The sequence below is a fragment of the Anas acuta genome, chromosome 1 (genome assembly GCF_963932015.1).
Source record: "Anas acuta chromosome 1, bAnaAcu1.1, whole genome shotgun sequence".
Classification (NCBI taxonomy): Eukaryota; Metazoa; Chordata; class Aves; order Anseriformes; family Anatidae; genus Anas; species Anas acuta.
The window spans coordinates 163,656,747-163,677,743 of NC_088979.1; the positions used below are offsets into that span (position 1 = coordinate 163,656,747).

General features: G+C 35.7%; 1 protein-coding gene across 6 annotated transcripts in view; it reads right to left on the bottom strand.

The window, feature by feature from the left end:
- The window catches only part of SYT1 (synaptotagmin 1), a 357,603-nt gene that overhangs the window by 119,196 nt on the left and 217,410 nt on the right, over window positions 1–20,997 (bottom strand). For 4 of the 6 annotated variants that reach the window (XM_068669116.1, XM_068669110.1, XM_068669112.1 and 1 more), the window contains one exon: window positions 11,046–11,237. In XM_068669116.1, the coding sequence (XP_068525217.1) occupies window positions 11,046–11,217 (172 nt within the window). In that variant the 5' untranslated portion in view covers window positions 11,218–11,237. The remainder of the gene's footprint in view (window positions 1–11,045; window positions 11,238–20,997) is intronic. The other 2 variants (XM_068669113.1, XM_068669114.1) reach the window with 1 other exon arrangement.

The following is a 20,997-nucleotide window of genomic DNA, read 5'->3' on the forward strand; positions in this document are numbered from 1 at the left end:
AATAAGCTGTTGCAAATAAGGATGTTGCACAGTTTAAACACTTCAGTTAATGCACTAACTGAACAGAAGAAATATTTTTGTAAAGTTTCCCTCTTCCATTCTGTCTCTTTCTGCATGTCTATATTTACATCAAAAAAGCAGTGAATTTTTGTACCACACAACCACTGGTAAATAAACACAAGGTTGTTGTAGAATAGGAGTCAGCAAAGTCAATTCTGACATTTTTTTTGTGCTATTTTATCATTAATGGTATGCCCTGAGTTCAGATAACAATAAGCTTTTTTTCTGCCTACTGTTCTTGCCCTCACCTTCCTTTCTGACACTTTTCTGTCAGCTTGGGCACCTCACTGTCCTACGACTTAAAACCCACCAATAAATATTTCATGAGGCAAGAGAGTTTGGAAATTGGTATTCTGGAAGAGTTTCATAGAAGCGATTACCATCACAGAGTTGTAATCTAAAATGCTACGCTAGACTGAAATTTATGAATAGTAAGCTTGCCTTATCTTCCTCTGTCCTCCTTGCCTTGCTCATGCTGCGAGTAAATCTGCACCCATGGTGTATCACAAACAAACAGCTAACTCCTGGACTGAGACCTGAAATGCTGCAATCCAGCTCAGAGCATGTGTCTACTGAAAATTGGGTACTGAGGTCTTAGAAACCATGATAAAATAGCTGTTCTTGGAGGGGAAGCAAGGTTCAAAACCTAAAGAAACAAGTTTGAATGTTGGGTTAGCAAGCATGTTGCTTGTGCCAATTTTTTCATGTGAGTTCTGGATAGAAAAAAAATGTTAATAAAATTATAAATGAAATATAACAGAAAGAAAACAGAAAATTCAATGAATTCTGGTGAGGAGGAACAATAAAATGTTTACAAGAAAGGAATAAGGCTTTTTAGCATTTTGTTGTCTAGGGGAAGAATGTATTGCCTCTGTATAAACTGTTTTCAGTAAAAAAAAATCATCTAATACCTGTTCTAGTTCTGTAGGTTTCCTCCCTTCTGAAGTATTGCCATATGAGGGATGGACCTGGCACAGCTCACGGGACAGAAGGTTTCTTCTGTGGAAATGACTTTCAATACTACTGGCAGTTCACTAGCTTTAGGATATTTCTTCTCTATTCCTTGTCAAGAAGTGCCACCCCTTCTCTATGATGTCAAACAAATGTTTTGGGTGGATGCTACAAGCTGACAATATGGGAACTGCCCACATAGGCTGGGAAATATCATTTGGGCTGCAGCCTAAAACGCCTGAGCTCCTGATCTTCCTGAGACAAAAGGGGGTCAACTTGGAAAACTCACTTAGATCTGCCTTTCCTGCAGCAACAGTGGAAAAGAAACACAGGATTCATGGGGTCAGGTTCTGTAGCTTAGTGTAGGATACTTGTTCAAGAGTATGGAGCCCTAAATACTCAGGGCATTTGCTTATTTTGTCCATTGACATTTCGCAACAAAATGCAATATGCTGTTCTTCAGCCAGGTCTATGGTCCAGTGAGTTTCCTTGCTCTTCATCAAATTATGCACTGACATAAAAGAGTGAACCTATTGGTCTCAAAGTGAGATAAATCAGGTCTGTAAGTTTACAGTCTATGAATCCACCTGTTATAAAGGCCTAAGCTAGGTCTCTCCCTAAACATTGAAGTCTGTGAGACCAGCATGATTTCAGGCACATCTCCCTCCAGTTTTTCATACCGGGTAAAGTGGACCTTCTGTTTCTTGTTTGCTCTGAAGAGGACCTAAAGAATTTAACTCAAATCTGTGAATATGATTCCCAGAGCCTGGCTCTTCAAAGTTCAATGTGGAAACCCCGAACATTTTTGGAGCTCCTGTTGAGATGTGGGCTGAAATGCCTTTCCCGTCCAAAAGGACAAATCCCATCTTTTATTTTGGTGGCTCTCACTGCAATAAGGAAACAGTGCCAGCTACAGTACTGAAACATGCCCCCAGATGATATAGGGCCTATGAGCAAATTAGGGAGCTCTTGCTGAAGTTGATAATTAAGATTAGAGGCAGATTCAGAAACCTGCACAGGAGTAGGCAGATGGCTTGCTCAGCTGCCAGCTGGAACTCAGCCTTCCTGAGGCACTTATTCAAGTTCAGCAGCACAGGCTCTTTCTGTGTAGTCAGAGCAAAATCTACCCATACCAAGAGCTGTCTGAAGATTTGAGGCCACCTCCACAGCTCGTGCAAACTAGCTGCATGCTCTGGAAGTGGTAGAGATTTTCTCATCTAGATCAGTTCAAGATCTCACTTGAAACACAAGCCAAGCATAAAAAGATTAAAAGAATGCAGGAAATGATGCTATGGATCTAAAACATTCCTGAAAGCTCCTCCTGGTGTCAGTGGCTTAATATTTTACCCACCTTGGCGATATGGGATTGATGAACAGAAGACTTAAATACCTCATTTAACAATAAAATGATTTTTGTCTCTTTAAAAAAGTTTAAATACTTTAGACAACATATATCAGCCAAAATAAGCGGGGGTGTTATGTATATATAATCCCTCAGTGAAGACTTTAGTTTGGATAATTGTCAGCAGCAAACACCCAGTGCTAAGAAGAATTATTAACAATAACAACAAAGAATGACATTCTAAATCTGTGCCAATTTACAACAGTGCCTCGAAATAACAGAGGCTTCATTATCTACTCTTGTTTTTATAAAAATGCATGAGGATATCTTATAACTTGCTACAATGCCTAGGCACTAGGCAGAGGCACTAGTAGCAGAGGTAAGGATGTGATATCAATCTTACCAGTAATTCCTGTATTTTCATTGCCCATTTATACCATGTATTTTTAAAGAAAATCTATTAAACATAGTCCCAAGTGCTTTTTTTCCTTTTATGAAGTACATTGCTGAGAAGCAATCTTTAAATGCATTCTCAATTTTAAGTTGAGAACAATTGTTCCATGAACTCTCTTTATAGAGCATTTTCAAAGCAAGATTACAAACCGAATTATAACAGATAATGGGTAATTTCTGTAGACACTTCATCTGTAGGTAAGTTAGAAAAAGACTAGCAAATATTGTGTTTATGTATGTAAACATAATTTTAGTACACACTTCCCATAACACAAAGTAATGAAATTTTAAGATATGTTCTCAGTACAGAAAGGAGGCCAGTAACCATGTTCTGTTTTCTGCTTGTAAATTGAATTCTCTACTCAATTTATATGGCACTGGCACAACTTGACATATCTATAGTGCAATAAAATACCTACCAGAGTCATTGTAATATATAAAATAATGATAGAAGTGATGGGCAAGAGGAGACCATTGGGGGTACTCCAGCACTATTTGTTAAACCCTGCAACCAAACCAAAGGAAGATGCTCACCTCTGTTTTTGTTATAGATGATTTTCAACCCCATGGATGCAAAAGCTTATCTGCAAAAGTTAAAGGGGGGTTGTTTTCCTATATTTTGTGAATGCTCTCAGCATTATGTATTTTACTGGACTTGCTTCTCCTTCCCCTTTTTTTCAGATTACACATCTCAAAACCAACCAGTATTTCTAAAAATGATGCTTTAGACATGTCATTAATAATATATAATTCTGTTTGACACTGAGGTTATACTCCCAGTGTACTTCTGTTTAACAGGCAACATTTCCTTTCACACAGGTAAATCCTCAAGATGCACATGGATTTAGGGTCCTCCCGGGATTTGGATGGATCTGGTACCCTAGGTCAAGCTGTAGGAATCTGTTTTTTTTTTTTTTTCTTATGATAGAATTCATCATTATGATACCAACAGAGTATAATTTAGTAGGATCTCAGACTATGAGATCCCGCTCTTTCTACACACAGTTTTTCATCCATGTTCTCACTCATTAGATTTTTACTTCCATTATTCTGGCCCGTCAGCAACTATTTAGATATTTTAGATTTGAAAGCTGTATTTCCAGGACCCCTGATTTCAAGCATTCAAAACACGTTAGGTCCCTAAGATTAATGAAGTTATTGTCATGCTCTGAACTTATAAAATAACAATTTGGAATTGTTTTTCCTTGTCTCATGTTTGTTGTGTCTTCTAAATGTGTGTGGGCAGTGTTTTCAAGCTTCTCCCTACCTGCAGGTGGTCTAGAAACTTTTATTCAAAGAAGAAGAATGCCAAAGTTGTCATGTAATCGTTGAACTCTGGGGCTGGGAGATTCAGGGACAAACCAAAGTAATCTGAAATTTGCATTTAAATTACTATATTTATAAATACTTTTTTTTTTTTTCCCTCTACTGTTGCACTGTAATAGTTTTGTCTTGTACCTGTTCCATGTTCTAAAATAAATCTTTATTTCTAATTTCCCTTGTTTCTTCCCCAGTGTAAAGCTGCATGTATTTCCCTATCATGAGCAACCGACAATGATTTGATGACAGAACAGAAACAAGAAGACTTAAATTTATGCCTTCCTGCTTTCTCCAGCACAGTTCTTCAGACTTGCTGGAACATCAAGAATCTTCTCTCTTTATTCTTCTCTAAATCTTGCCTGACAAGTCCTCTTTGCCAGGACACGAATGTCAGACTGCTCCTAAACTGAGATCACTGCTTATTGTAGTGATATATAGATGTGTACACTAATTCATGTATGTATAGGCATAGAATCATAGAATCATTTAGGTGGGAAAAAACCTCTAAGATCACCTGGTCCAATCTTTAACCTAGCACTGCCAAGTCCACCATTAAACCATGCCTCCGGTTCTTCAAAAAACCTGTGATTCAACTACCTCCCTATATACACACATATATATAGTTGTCATTAGGTGCAGACAGGCAATTGTCCCTTGATAGACACTCAGACAGGAAATAATGAATTTATTATTTTTATATTATTATTATTGTTGTTATATTTATTTTATTCTGGCTAAGCTATGAAGATCTTAGGCCATGCCTAACATTGGAATGTATAGCATAACTCTGCTATGGAAATATAAATAATAGTTATGGCTGACTTTAGGATGATTTTTGGTATTTGCCTCTCTTTATCAATCCACTTTTAAAATCAGAAAGCATTCTATTAGCAGCATTTTACTTCTTTTTTATGAACTTCAAAAAAAAAAACAAAAACAAACAACAAAACACCTGCCCTCTCTTTCTCATGTCAGTGCCACCTATACTCAAGAAACCAGTAGGAGAAGCTGTGAAGTGAACAGTGTGAATTTATTTTCTGCAAATGACCAAACCATGAGGTTGATAAAAATTAAGATTCAGAAATACTTCATGCACAAAATTTTTAATTTTCTAATGAATTATAGACAAAAGTCAGCAATATCTCCAACCTGAATCTTGATGAAAAATAATAATGAAATATTAAGAAATAAACTTCATTGCCATTTAAAGAGGATAATAAGCTGGTCAATCAAGAAAGGCAGAAAAGCAGAGACTACTAGGAAATAAAATAGAGGTGTGTCTAGAATGACTACTGAAGGCTGTAACTTTAATTAAAATGGCTAAACATATAAATCAATAATTATTTTATTTACTGATTTACCCAAATATATCTACAAGTCAGTATGTCGGCTTATTAAGCTGTTATTTAGAATTAACCCAGACCTGAGTCTTAGAGTTATTTTTATATTTTTATTACAGTTTCTTTTCTAGCCTCCAGTCCCATTTCATTTTGAGAGCTATTCAGAAAGCTAGGGAGAGGTAAACAAACCTTTCTCTGCACAGCTGCAAACAGATTGTGAAACAAGCCTGAACAGGACATCATTTTTTAGCCTGAATCATCACATAGCTTTGAGCTCCTGGTTTGGAACACTATCAGTCACTTGTGCACAATAAATCAAATTTAGGGGCTTTGAGGGCAAATGGAGCTGTGAGCCAGCCAAATATTTTAGAATAAGGTTGGTATAGAAATGTAACTTTTTCAATTACAATGTAGGACAGCAACGAACATTAGCAATAAGCAGTAACTTCCTATTAAAGAGGTAATGTTAGTATCCAGCATTGAAAGCAGTCAGATATTGCCGCTATTCAGGATTATACCAGAAACATTGACAGAGTATACTTATTCGGTCAGATGTGTGGTGGGATTTTACTGGTGGAGTTTTTGCTCTTTTATTTACCTTGCCAGCAGAACAAGGTCTTCTGTTCATAAAAGAATGTATTTTTAGGAAACACATTAAATTCACTTTGATTTTACAAACACGCTCATTAAGTAAAATAAAGATAAAACTTAACATTAATAAGCATTGTATGGTTACTATTGGTATCTTGACATTTAAAGCCTCCACTGAAAAGCTGTTGTTGTCTTGCATTCATTTAGTCTTGCAAAACCTAGAAATTGTTTTTTGTAAGTATATGGCAGGTATTTTCCCATCCGGTAGAGAACAGCCCAGATGGAAAAGCAGAGAGGGAGAGGAAGGAAATAATCAATATAGCTTATAAAGACTTTTAATGCAGTTTTGTTTTCAGAAGTGTAAAGTACCATTTTGTCTCTTTGTTTTACCTTCTTTATGTAGGAGCTGTACCTTTTTTTCTCCTTCTGGTCAACAGCTTAAAAATCCTGCTGATTAAAGATAAACTAGGATAGAAAATATAAGAATCAATTAAGATAGAGTGACTTTTATACACAGTGCAGTTGAAAAACAACTGTACTGTGATTATGCAAATCAGCCACTCTCAACCAAAATGCAAGGATTTACATAACGGAGAACAAAATTCTTCACAGTTATGCCTCAGTAACCTTACAGGATTCTTGCACTTTAATTGTATGACTCATTGTAATAAAATGATTCCACTCGCTCACTCGCATTATTCAGAGTGAAATATATGGTAGGAAATCACCATTTTGTATGATTTGTGTGTTTTTGGAAGACTACAATCTCCTGCCACAAAATGTGGAGTATGTTCTTTAAAGAGATACAAATCAACAAAAAGCTTGTACCAATCAGAATTTCAACTGGGTTTACATGTTGCATCACTGCTTTTGTAATAAATGTATACTAATACAAATTGTCCCTCTGTTCTTCTTGGAACTTTTATTTACTCTTTTTTTTTTTTTTAATGCATTTGCATTTGATAAATGTAAGACTTCTCTGGTGAATGTATTACAGGAGGAAACATCTGTGTCATTTAAATTGCACAGACCCTATCCTGGAGTCTTGTGGAGTGAAATCTTATTGGCAATCCTCATACTTTTAGTTAGTTAAGTATATCTAGCCTATTTAACTTGTGACTTTTGTGTGTTCTACAAAACATACTATTTTTAAAATATGTCTGTTCTGATATAAGGCATATGGATGGAACAACTATTTATTCAGCTGGGTATACTTTGCTGTACCTTTACCTTTGTCATCACCATTATTTGATTTTTTTTTTTTTTGGGGGGGGGGTATATAAATATGACTTGATGTTACAGAATTTTGATGTAAAGACAGAAAGAGGAGAATATTTATAAATTAGCCCCTACCATGGCTGGGCTTTTTATCACTTTAAGTTGATTGCAGGTGAGCTTTTTCACAATATGGCAATATTATATCTTATTATACTTCCATTAAATCATGATGGCTTATTTTCCATTTGCAGTCATCTTAGGCAGAAGCAATTAAAACATTTAATTATTTCTCTCTTGTACACAGACAATAAATCACTGGCAAGAAAAATACTCTCCCAGTAACCAGCAAACTTTCAAAGCCTTCCTTGTCACATGGTGATATGTCTGTCCTAGCCAAAACCTGGACAGGATGAAGAGACCTTTGGAAGTTTTAATGTGAAAATACATGAGATAAAAAATATGTTGGTCCATGCTGGTCTCCTGCCAGCAAAGATCTGAGAATTTGTTGACTATGTCATTTTCTGCTATGTCTAAGATTCAGGGTCAGGTTGTCCAGTCTGAATCTACCAGAGAACATACTGGTCCACAGTCCACGTGCCACAACAGTTTTTAGGCTCAAGTATCTGTGCTATCCCAAAGAGGCTTCTACACCATTTTTCTGCCTTTTTTTTTTTTTTTTTTTATCTCTCACAATGCAAGAAATTCCTAGAAAGACCCTGTCAAAATGATTTTGTTGGAACAAATTTACTTTCTGCTATGTTGTAAGAGAGATTCACAAATACATAAATAAATAAATTGTAACCAGCTGTATTAGTAAAGGTTTGTAAATTTTTCTTCCCAAAATGAAATCCTGAACTTCGTTAGGGGCTAACAACACCTTACTGACAACTGCTTACTGACAAAAAACAAACAAATAGTAAGGAATTGCTTTAATCTTCTGACAGGGAAATGAGGCCGGCGTGGCCTGGTCTGGCCTGGCCTTACCCCATGATGTTTTGGAGACAGTCTACTTAAACTTATTTTGTGGTCTATTTGTGTTAGTTTATAAAGGACAGCTGTTTATTGGCAAGAAGCACATTTAGACCTGCCAACTAAAGTCCATTCATGTAGGATTTGTTGTTCTCAAAGGAGAAGCAAAAGTTACTTGGATACAAAATGTGCCAACATTTCAGTAGCACTATTTCTTATTTAAATATTAAAAAAACAACACACCCAAGCTCTTTGCCCCTTTGCAGTACAATGTACATTTAACTTTCTTCTTGAAACATCAAAATTAATATATATATATGTATAAAGAAGCAGGATGTTATGTTAAAAAGTCCCAGCATTTATTTGATGGAGATGCTGAGAAGATCCAATCATATCTCCAACCTCTAGAAGGTAAACATGGGACTGGCATGGCATTTGTGATCACCCAGGTTCAGTTTTCTACTACAGAATTCCTGCATGATCTTAGGTAAGGGTTGGGATGTCTAAAATTAAGGCAACAATATACACTTCATACAGTCATAATTTAAGATGAACTTTGTAATAGTGTAAGTTTTTAAAAAAGTTTTAAAATGTAGCGCAGACAGCCTTGACCATATTTGTTCCCATAAAGCAGCTACACGTTCTAAACAAAAAAATATATCAAGATTATTTTTTTTGTCTTTGAAGAATTAAAAGTAGCTTTTATCTTAAAACTGGAAGGAAAGGCATTAGTGCAAATAAATGTTTGTTGGGTAACGGCAGATGCACTATTATTACTGAATGGAAAAAATAGAGGCATAAAACACAAGACGTAATAAGAAGACACACTGATAGTCCTAATTTTTAAAGATTTTGTTCTTGCCTTTCAAGACAGGGATCTGATGGAAACTTTAAGAGACTATTCTGCCAAGCAAAAAGGAGACTATTACAGGTAGAAGGAGAAGCTAAAACAAATAATAAAGATGAAAATGGATCAAGCGGGTCAACAATCAAACTAGTCAAAAAAGGCAGTGTTTTAGATTAATTCTTTGAGCCAGGGCAGGATTACCAAGACTTTCTGCAATTCTCTAAGGAAGCAGATTCCTATTTTGTTTAATGTGACATTCAAAGAACTTCTCTAAGTTAGGAAAAAGGATCTGTAACATGTTCTGTTCTTACTCGCAGCATAAGACATCTTGTTTTATAATTACTAAAATGTATTTCATCATAAATAGAGTTGTCCTATGGCCTAGTATATTTTCTCTTACAAGCAATTTCATCATATAAAGGTAGTTTTTTCTTTCTTTTTATGAAAACAGGAGTAGTTTTATTTGGAAAGATTCTCAAAATGGGACTTTACAATTGTCCTTAGGGTTGTTTTGAAAAAGTATGCAGCAGTGCATTCAAAGTTCCTATGTATGTATTTTCCTAGATTTATCAACTGTAGTTGCTAACACAGTGGAAACAATCCACTATTTTGCTATTCTGAAACCAAAAGCTTAAAAATAAAGTAATATCTACAAAAAAAAAAAAAAAAAAAAGTCATCCACGTCATTGATATAGCATGATGAGCTATAAATTAAAAGAGAAAGTATTTTGAATGTACACCATTTTTCCCTCAATATCTTGTCTTTTCTTTTTCTCTCTCTCTCTCTTTTTTTTTTTTTTTTTTTTTTTTTTTTTTTTTTTTTTACTTTTGGCAGTTTTGTTTTTCCCATGATATCAGCAGGCAATTTCATTTCAGTATGGTCTGCACTGGACTGTGCAGATTATCAAACTAATGACAGACGGACTTCTTACCACTGTAACACCTCTACTCTTGCAAGTGAGAATTTCAAGTGACAGAGCAAAGCTGTTTGCTATCAATTTTGCAAAAACTGCATCTGCCAGATTGCCAAGATACATTTCAGAGATAAAAACATCAATTAATATTCTGATTTGTTATCTGTCTTTATCAGTCAAACAGGATTTCTTTTAACAAATGATAATGTTCTAAAATGAAAACTATCATATATGTTAAAATAGCTTCTTGAAAATATTTTATATTTAGTTATTCTTTTGATGTAAAATCATTACAGATTGAATGTCTCTATAGTGCCTGCTATTGAAATACACGGTGTCCACGTTCATTTCTACAAAATGCCAAAATTATCTGCTTGTATCTTTAGGTGTTTTTTAAATTTTTAATAACAACAAAAAAAATAATAACAAAAAAGAGGATTTTTTCTTTCTTATATAAAATGACACTGAAAATACTGAATTAGTTGAGTGTTTAATGCCAGTCTATGCATATGAAAACGTACCAAACAGGTTCAAGCAGACAGCAAAAAGCTTTGTGTACAAACTGATGCCCCAACTTTGAATCAACACTTTCTAACAAATGCCAAAATAACGCTACTAACAGAAATATGCACTGGTACTTTAAAAGTCCCCAAAGATACACAGTTACTTTATTTCTCAGTATTTATGGTTTGAAGCCAAATTCTGCTTTAAGGTACTGTGGCCACACTATTTATAATACACATGAAACCAGAAGCATTACTGTTAGGAGATACTTCAATCCTGTGGCCACTGTGAAGTCCAGCTCTGAAGTTTCAGCAATAATTTGTTGGAAAAGTTACAATGACATATCAAGAATAGGCTCAAATCACATATGAGTTTGTTCTTATCTTTTCTACTACAATTAATTCTGAGGAGCTTATCTTCTGATTTTTCTAGTTTGAAAACATTTAGTCTGCACTCTAAATAAATGACAAAGATGAAAATTTCAAGTTAAATCTAATCTGCCAGCAAAAGCATTTAATCAATCAAGTTTTACTTACATGGAATTTTGTTCAGTTCATTCATGAACTTCTCTTTTAATTTAGAAAATGCATCTTCTTTTCCTCCCCCTCCTCCGGGACTGGCTGGTTCAGTGACATTACTTGGAGGAGCTGCTGCTACTGTGGTAGCTGGCGGTGCTGCCAGGGCCTCATGATGGCTTTCACTCACCATTTTAACCCCTGTGGAAGCTGCTGTTGGGAAAAAAAAAGAAAAATAATATTTACATCATGAAAGTGGATCTCATGTCAATAAACGACGAAATAGGCAGAATATCACTTGGTGCTCATGCATACTGGGTAAATATGACTGCATCAGCATACTGCTTCGTGTTCTTCATACAATATTTATTAGACCAGAAAGAAGTCTTTTGCAGGGTTAATTTCAGACAGAATCATTTTAGTGCTTAGAGTTCTTTTCCAATAACGTTGATTCTTGAACTGCTGAAATTGCAACCTCAAAATTCCTGTAAAACTCTCATGCAGATTTACCTTTTGCTCTTCAATTTTGAAAGTATAAGTACAGGGGGTAATAAGTGCTCCCTATGTGCAAATTTCACAGTGTATTTACAGAATTATTTATCCAGGAGAGTTACAGAAGTGCAGATAATAGCCAAAGTTTCTACATAAAATAAATGAAGTGATAAGAATATAATAAAAACACTTCAAGCTTTCTTGCCAAAGTAATAACCTATTGTTTTATACTTAAGCAAGTTGTATATTAAAAATAAATTGATTTGCATCCATTTTTATCTTCATTTATTGAAGGCAATTTTCCTTCCAGTTATTTTGTGTGACATTTGCTACTGACAATATTCTGTTAAATTATTCACATGTCTCATTGGTGTATTCATGAAGCCACGACATCTGTAGCAGCCATATTGAAGAATCTGAAAGACTGTCACAAACATAATCCTACATTGGCATATTTTTCATTTAATGTTTAATGGGCATTCTGCAAAACCTCTGCTTGAGCTTATGGTACAAAGCGAAGAATTTGGGGCCTGCGGGGTGAAGGTGAGATGAGATGTACAATGCAATTTCAGTATCACCAGAAGGTTGGCTGAAATGTTTACATTGATTCTGAACACAATGTTCTGATTTTCTCCTGCATCCTAAATATCACTAATCTGAATAATCACACTCTGTTTTCCTTCAGAAAACCAAAGGGAGAAAGGGCTTGAAAGATAACAAACATTCATTATTGCTCTGAGCATACAATTGCTCTCAGTCCCAAAAGAAACTTGGCCTTTGACCTTGTGCTGAGAATTTTAAACATCAGATGAAAAAAGGCAACACATCAAAATTAAAGGAGCATGAGCATCTGACTGCATGCAATCTGACTGCAGCAATGGATGTTGCTGAAAAGTACTCAAATCACTAAATCCAAATGAGGATTGGCTTTTTGTCCTTCAACTTTTCTTCTGTAAGCCCACAGTAAGGAAGATCTCCTACCACATGCCTCACTGCAGGAAGAACAAACCTTTGGAAATCACCCTGACCATTCCCATCATTAAGCAGGGGTTTGTGTTTAAGTGTATTCTGGAACAGAAGTCATCCTTTAATACCGTCATTTGATGAAAAAGATTTTAACTAAATAGGGGATTGGCCTTATTCTGAAGAAGCAATGTAATGGATATTTTGCAGCCATTTTATCGACGCAGCACTGAATGAAGCAGTATTCCCTGCCCGCCCATTGCTCCCGCCTTTGCCCTCACAGTCTCTAGCCTAATATAAAATCGTGTTGACGTTGACACAGAATATGTGTGTGATGTAGCTACATAAATATTTCATATGCAAGCAGTCTTATCTATTTGTCTGTAACAACACAGGAGCAGTTCACTATCTAAAGCAGACCAAAGCTGTTGGAAACATTCCAGTTAATAGCCATGAACTTTGGCTCAAGTCTGATGTCTGCAAAGATTTCCCCACTTGCCTCCCACAATAACAATCGGGAAAAACATGTAGTGCATAATTTGTGTAGTATGGAATAATGTGCCAGCTCTCTCAGACTGGGGGACTTTTTCCATATGCTCTGATGAATGCCAAATACTATGAAGCAAAACATGCAGAGCCATCAGCTGTAAACATCAATGTTGTTTTATATTATAGCATTTTGTCAATGAATGTCAGTTAAATCAGAAGAAAAGTTGTATGATATATCATAATTAAATCAAAATTAAATTGCTTAATTATAATATATTGCTTAATTATTTCAGGCCTGGCAGTTGACTATTTTATTTTGTAATGGAAGACACAATTTGCAGTGATGACTTTCAGCTAATTAAAAATTAAGGCAAATGTAATTTATTTGCTTCCAGTTTTGGAGCTATATTTTGAAAATATATTAGGAGAAAAAAAATTTTTAGTGTTACACTTTCCTTTATCCAAAACAAGGAAAAATAACAAAATAGAGTATTTCTCTAATCTCCAGGAACAAGCCTCAGTAGAGTCCTAGTGCAGTTAGAGGTCACTACATCTAATGAGGCATGCAGAAATGCTTTGAGACTTGCTACAGAGCCTTCGACCTTTACAAGCCAATGACACTGTCCTGATATTTTAAATAGGTGTGAAGGGGCTGAAAAAGCATCTTGTCTCAGAAGAAGCTGTCTGCAGTAAAGAATTTTCTGAAGAGCACATGCCCACTCCCTTAAAGAGATAACATCTGATGGCTTCTATTATTGTAACACTGCAGCAGCTTCCCACAATAATGGTATAAACACTGCCATATTATTAGAGACTGCAGAGTACTGGATAATTAGATTTAAATTGGCCTTTTACAAAAAAAAGGGGTTACTTTAATGCTGCAGTGCATTGCTAAAGGTAAAGATCTACAAAAGACTAGCAGATTACCTGCCATTTTTGAAATGGCAGTTGAAAGCACAAATTTTTTATAGGTTAAAAAATTAAATGTCGTAGAATTCAATTATGATTTCCAGTGCAGTGTTCACTACAATGGTGATACTGCTAGGCATGAAATGCTGTATGTTGCATGTGCAACATGCAGTCATAACTAGGAGTACATTTGTAGTCATAAATAAAATTGTTATTTCATTTACATGCTTCTATAAAAACTATATTGCTTGAGCATGCTTATTCTTTGTTATACACTGTCCATTCTGACTAAAATCCTTACTAAACAGATGTAAGACAAACAAATAAACAAACAAACAAAAACCCTGAAAAAAAATACATGGAATGCTTGGAAGTAATGCTTGTTGTTTATATCCAGAAGTAGGAAGTGTTGACTGAAAATGCAGAGATGATGATTTGAACCCTTGAGGATGTTGGGGATTTAGAACCTTACTATTCCCTATGCAAGAAAAAAATTGACAAAAACAAGTATCAGCTCAGACATCTACAAAATTTGTACATAATTTCCTCTGAAAAGGAAGAATCTGAATAATATACAAATGCACCCCAGAGATTCACAAAAAGGAATATATTTCCTCAGGGAGGTACAAAGTATTGGCTGACTGCCAGGGAAGGGAAGGGAAGGGAAGGGAAGGGAAGGGAAGGGAAGGGAAGGGAAGGGAAGGGAAGGGAAGGGAAGGGAAGGGAAGGGAAGGGGAAGGGAAGGGAAGGGAAGGGAAGGGAAGGGAAGGGAAGGGAAGGGAAGGGAAGGGAAGGGAAGGGAAGGGAAGGGAAGGGAAGGGAAGGGAAGGGAAGGGAAGGGAAGGGAAGGGAAGGGAAGGGAAGGGAAGGGAAGGGAAGGGAAGGGAAGGGAAGGGAAGGGAAGGGAAGGGAAGGGAAGGGAAGGGAAGGGAAGGGAAGGGAAGGGAAGGGAAGGGAAGGGAAGGGAAGGGAAGGAGCTCCAATAACATCACAGAGATTTTGAATGGGTTCTATTTGGTTAAGTTACAGCAGGTATACCATAGCATCCGCTGAAGGATTTAGTGAATACTTAATCCCAAGCACAGAAAATTGGTGTATTCCTTCTGCATGGATTTCAGTCAATACAATTTTGCTAACTTCTTCCCTTACCTGCTGAATACAAACAGGGTGGAGTGAGATGGTGAATAGATCAGACATGCCATGCTGACCAAATCGTTCTCCCACAATTAGAGATTAGTTGGAGAGTGCCATTTTACATTGCGACTTCTCAGATTTTTCTGCCATACTAAATATTTAAATGCGGTTATTGAACATGTAAAAACATAGTGTTACTCTGAGGAACTTTATAAGTTTTCAGAAGTAATTGTCACCATTTGTTCAATGGTTATTGCTGTAACTGTGACAGAGCTGGTCACTGAACCCCAATAAACATGCCAAGTTGTAAATTGGCATCTAGATTGCTAAATAGTATTTCCTGTACAGCTTTATCTTTTCAGCATCCCAAACATGTTCAGCTCAGCAGTTATATTCAGCTTGGGATATAATCACAACACTTATCCAAGAAAGAAAAAAATTACACATAAACATCACTTCTGTTTCTCTGGCATTCCTGTTTACAGTTACCATGCACTGAGAGAGAAAAAACTATCAGCTTTCAGTGCTGCTTTGTCCAGGGTACAGTCAGTGTTACCAGAGAGAGGTTTGACACCACACTGAAAATTTACCTTATTCCATTAGACTGTTTTTAATGAAATTAATTCATCACTAAGAAGATGGGAACATTACCAGAATGTCTAAAGCTATCTACAATAAACGATCTCTTCCTAGATTGAAGTATTCTGGGATGTTAATAATACATTTTATACTCATTCATCTTCCTATTAATGAAATATGCTATCTTTCTAGCTTCAGTAATGGACATTTATTTTAAAAGACAAGCTCAAAAAAGAGACTTTCTCAGCTTTTTGTAAAGATGGGTCTGTAACTACATTTTCAGAAGAATGGAAGGTCACAGTAAAGATGTCATATCAAAACAGCCTTTTCACCACTACCATAGAGACTTACAATGCAATCCATATTTAATACTGCTTTAGTGAAGATACACAAAGGGCCAACATTTCATGGGAAGAAAAGGTTTGATGAAGAATTTGGGTGGGAGAATTCAGATGTCCTATCTGTGCTGCTACAGATGCACAATAAACGCCCCAGCAAACCCTCAACGACTCACTTTTCTGCACCTCTTTTAGTGGAGAACAAATATTTCTCCTGCTGCCATATGGAAAACATCAGTTCAGCTGAAACTTTCTAGACCCTGACTTTACATTAGATCTTTAAAATGGTGTTTACAGCTACGCATCAACACATTTTTTGGCTTAGCTGAACAATCAAGATAAGGCACCTAAATCTGTCCCTAGAAGTCCATGGCTACTTTATTGCTTCATTTTAGAAATGTCTGTGCCAGTAGCGTCCTGTCAAAGGAGCATCACTGATTCTGCAGTGGATGGCAGAACATCATGTTGTGATATAGGAATGGTTAGTGAGATGTGATGAAGACCTCACATACGTGGAAGGGAGAGACCTCTGAGTCCAAGTTTTAAGCAAGTGTGGGGGTGGCAAAGGAGTCACGTACCAAATCAGACAAAAGTGTTGCAACTCCGAGGTAGCAGACAGTAGGAGAGCTTGGCAGAAATAATTTTTGACAGCTAGTCAAAACTGTTAGTTCTGAGAACCAACTAGGAGACTGAGTTATCTACAGCACAGTCCCAGAACAGGCAACAAATCTTCCCATTATTAGGCATGAGCTCAGTATCAGTCTCCAGAATTTGCTTAAAATAGGAAAAAACAATTTAGAAAAACAGCTGAAAGCAAGTAATGTGATGGCTAACTCCAAGCTCATCTTTTTTATTTATTTTTTTTCTTTTCTATTTGTAGGCTCAAACATGTTTTGCTCCTCTTCTCAGACATCTATTTAGTTATTATTTCAGGTGCTTCTGGCAGTGTAACTGTATGGAAAGTTTATGTATTTAGATATGAATGTCATCCTTAGACCTCCTCTAGTATTGAGGCAAAGCATGCATGTGAAGCATCTGAAAAGTCAGGAGAAAATGAAATCTTGTAAGATTTTCAACCTCATATTCACACTGAAAGCCTGTTATCTAAGTATGGGTTATATTTAAATAATATCCATATCTCTGTGTACTTTTCTTAACCCGCTTAACTTTTAAAATTAATTTTATGTTTAATAAACATAAAATATATGTAGAATAAGCTCAGAATAGTTCACGGTTTTCTGTAATGATAAAATAAATATGTTTTATTTAATTGAAATGATAAGAAAGTATGATTTCACCTCTAAGCATGTTTCAAAGCCAACGTCACTGAAAATGATCTGCCCAGTGTATGGTAAGCCATATGATTTTTTTTTATAGCCATCTGATTTATTTTAGTGAAAATTGGAGTAAGACAAACTCCTCAGTACATGGTAAAATATGTATGTTTCTCTTTTAGTTTCCTGATCACCCTTACTAAATAAGGTGGAGCTATTCAACAAACAGGGCTCTGAAATATCTCATGTTGCAGAGTCTCTGTAAGGGAAACCTTGGCTTCTCTTTTCAGAAAGAACCTCAGTCTGCTGATACATGAACTATGAACAGCTAATCACTGTATGCTGTGATCTGCATACCAAACTATGCAAAATGATATTTTCAGACACCCCTTAAGTAGTTGATAAGCCTGCTGTTAATTTAAGTGAGAACAGTGAAGCTAACGCTATTTTTTTTCCAGCTAAAAGCCATAATTTTTTGACTGCACTTCAAACTCACTTTCCTCAATGCAAGAGCCAGAGGAGCCAGAATAGCTCACAGAGAAACATAAAAGTCAAGAGGAAGGAGTAATGTGGCAAGTCAAGAGTAGCGAGCCCTGTGCACAGATTCACTATATAAATGCGTATTTCCCTGACTGCGTTCTGAAACTATTACTTTCCCCTAAGTATATGATATTTCTTAGTGGAGCATTTCTTTTGATTTTTCGAGGTAATGGGGCTGGAGACAGGCCTGTCTCTCTGGATGTTGACATTGTTGTCATGTTTCAGCAGCAGCGAGGTTACCAAAGCTGTCAAAGCATCAGAATATGTATAATTTAACCCCTTTGCCTTCCTCTATTGCTGCAATGCTGTTCCAAAATGACTGAGGTCCTTGATACTAGCTAGAGTTATGAATAGGAATGAGGGAAAGAAACTACAGCAATTTCCTCCCACATGATCATTCTGTCATCTTTCACACTTGCATCTTGTTTCCTGAAGCTGTAATCTGCATTTCTACTCCCCAGGTATTTACTTTCAGACTTCCTTTATACAGCAGTGTAAGACAAAAGAATTCATATAAAAATTAGTGTTCAGCTGCATTTAAGCATGAAATTCTAATACAGTCCACGGAGAATTCTTGCTGTTCCAAAATCATTTTAGAGTAATCTCACAAATAATGAAGCCCTTTATATCAATAAAATCCTTGTTATGTACATTGCATAAAATCAATTTATATTCACACATTTGGCTACTGTCCAATCAATGTCTCCAATAAAGCCTATAAACTAGGAAAGTGCTACAGAGACTAGCTATGATGTCAAAAAGTCATAAGGAACAAAACAACAGAGACTGTAAAATAATACAGGGAAAAACACTATTAATATTCCTGTTTTGGTATCTTTGAATTTTTCTTCTGTTGAGATTTCCTATATGTCCCAATTTTTGCAGTCAGTAACAGTGGGATTAGTGAAATTAATTAGGAACAGGCAGGATGGTACATGAACTAAAGAAGCAAATACAGGGGGGACCTGAGATGTACAATTCGCTGCTACCTCACAGATTAGTTAAATCCTGGACTTAGGCTGTGAAATAATTGGCAACTCTGAGTGTGATTCTACTCTGACAAGTTACTATACAAAAATGGCACCTTCCTTCTGAAAAAAGATCTGCTCCCTATGTATATTCAATCATATATGCTGAATTTAATGAGTATCACATTTCAGCTTCAATACTTTTTTTTTTTTTTTTTTCTGTTATATATTCGGTATAAAAAGCTAAGAGAACATGAGCAAGATTTTATTCTTTCTGTGCATCATGAATGCTATTATTAACTAAATTTCAAAGATCAGTTGATTATATCTCTGAGAACCTACTGCAGGTTAAGCAGTTATACCCAAAGGCATACTTGTAGGCAAGCACATAAAATTTGGGCTGTGTTACTGGTGGTAGGTGGGAGAAGGGAAGAGCTCGTTTAGTTTTTGAGATCTTATGATAAAATTACATAGCTGGCATTTAGAAAAATGTAAACAGTTGGTATTTGGCATTAAAGCTCTAAAATGTGTCACCTAAGTGTACTAATGGGAAAAATGCTCACATGTGACTGAATTATGTAGATCAAGTTTTGCAAATTCTGTGTGACAAAGGATTTAGATTTTTCAGATACAAGCAATCTAGTATTAAAAACCTCAATAGCTCACCACACGTATATCAACCAGGTAATGCAAAGCACTTGTGCTTGTACAACTATACCTTGTTGTATATATACATCATGGGTACATATTTATCATGTATGCACAAATGACATACTACAATGCTTGCTATGAGGTGACTAAGAAAGTATTATGACTTGACTGTCAGCAAAGCAAACAATGTGAGTCTGAGTCCAAGAATTTTATAATAAACAGTTTTGCAGTTTTATAAACAGATAGCAGCTTTGTAGGGAAATACACACTTTTTACAAACTTTTATAAAACGATTTTCAGAGATTTCTTCAGCCACATGACCGCAGCACTGAAATGAGGAACAACCTGGCAAAACTATGAAAGTAAGCTGACTGGCTGTGACAGGTTCTGCTAACTGCAGCTATGTGGAAGTCACTTTTTCAAGAATATCACCAATCCAGGAAAGAAGAGTACAGGGGTGCAGGAAGCATCTGCATTCAGATTTTTTTAAAGTTGAAATGAAATGAAATGAAATGAAATGAAATGAAATGAAATGAAATAAAATAAAATAAAATAAAATAAAATAAAATAAAATAAAATAAAATAAAATAAAATAAAATAAAATAAAATAAAATAAAATAAAATAAAATATTTATGGTTGATTACTGTACTTACTGTTTGAAGGCAATCTTATCAGCACATAGAAAGAGAAATAGTGGAAATTGGAACTAATTGTCCCATAATGACTGATATTTTTTCCTGCTGTTGAGAACGATATGCCGTCATCCAATAGCTTTCTGCACACAGCAGGAGGCAAAATTATCAATCAATTATGAGACAATTAATTCCTAACTTGTAACATTTTTCTACTGAAAAGAAAAAATAGATCCTAATTTAAGATTAAAAATTATGCATTCCCTATGGTGTTTTGTAAAGCCATCTCTTTAAAATATTTCCTTATAAATATCTAAAATTATTTTCACAATTTATAGACCTACACTGAAGCACTTTATAAAATATTAGGGTAAGCACTACTCTCTGCTGATGGTACTATTAATTCTCATTCTGCAGTTATTTCTGTAGGTGAACAATGTAGCAAGGATGCCATCACAAGAATGTTATATCTAACTCATGCATGAGCAATAATAAAGAAAACAACTTCAGAATAAAGGTAAGGAATGTAAGAGAAGAAAAGAAAAAAAACACCTTGGATTTAAAATAATTATATAAATATTAAATATATAAAATACTTATAGTTAAGGATTGAATGGTAATTTAGGGATTCTCATAAGTTTAAAACTTTCAGATTTTTGGCACACGCAAATGCTTGGTGTAGCCATCTTCCCACCTCTTCTCTAGACCAGAGAGAGGCCATGCAACATAGCTTTGAATCCCTTTGGATAGACCTTGGCCTAAGGCTGCCTCTGTTTTGTTGCATCTGTGCTCTGAAAGGGAAGAGTCATCCCTGTACAGCTTTTGAAAAAAAAGCTCTTTGGGTGCTTGCCAGGACACACACCTCACCTGGAAGAAAGTGGTAGAGATTGTTCAGAAGAGCTTTATTTATGAGTCACTCCTGATTTAACATACCCTGCTGATTAGGCAACTACTTGCTCAACGTTCTGGCTGCTGAGCATCCTGTTTTGAGGTACTCATGTCT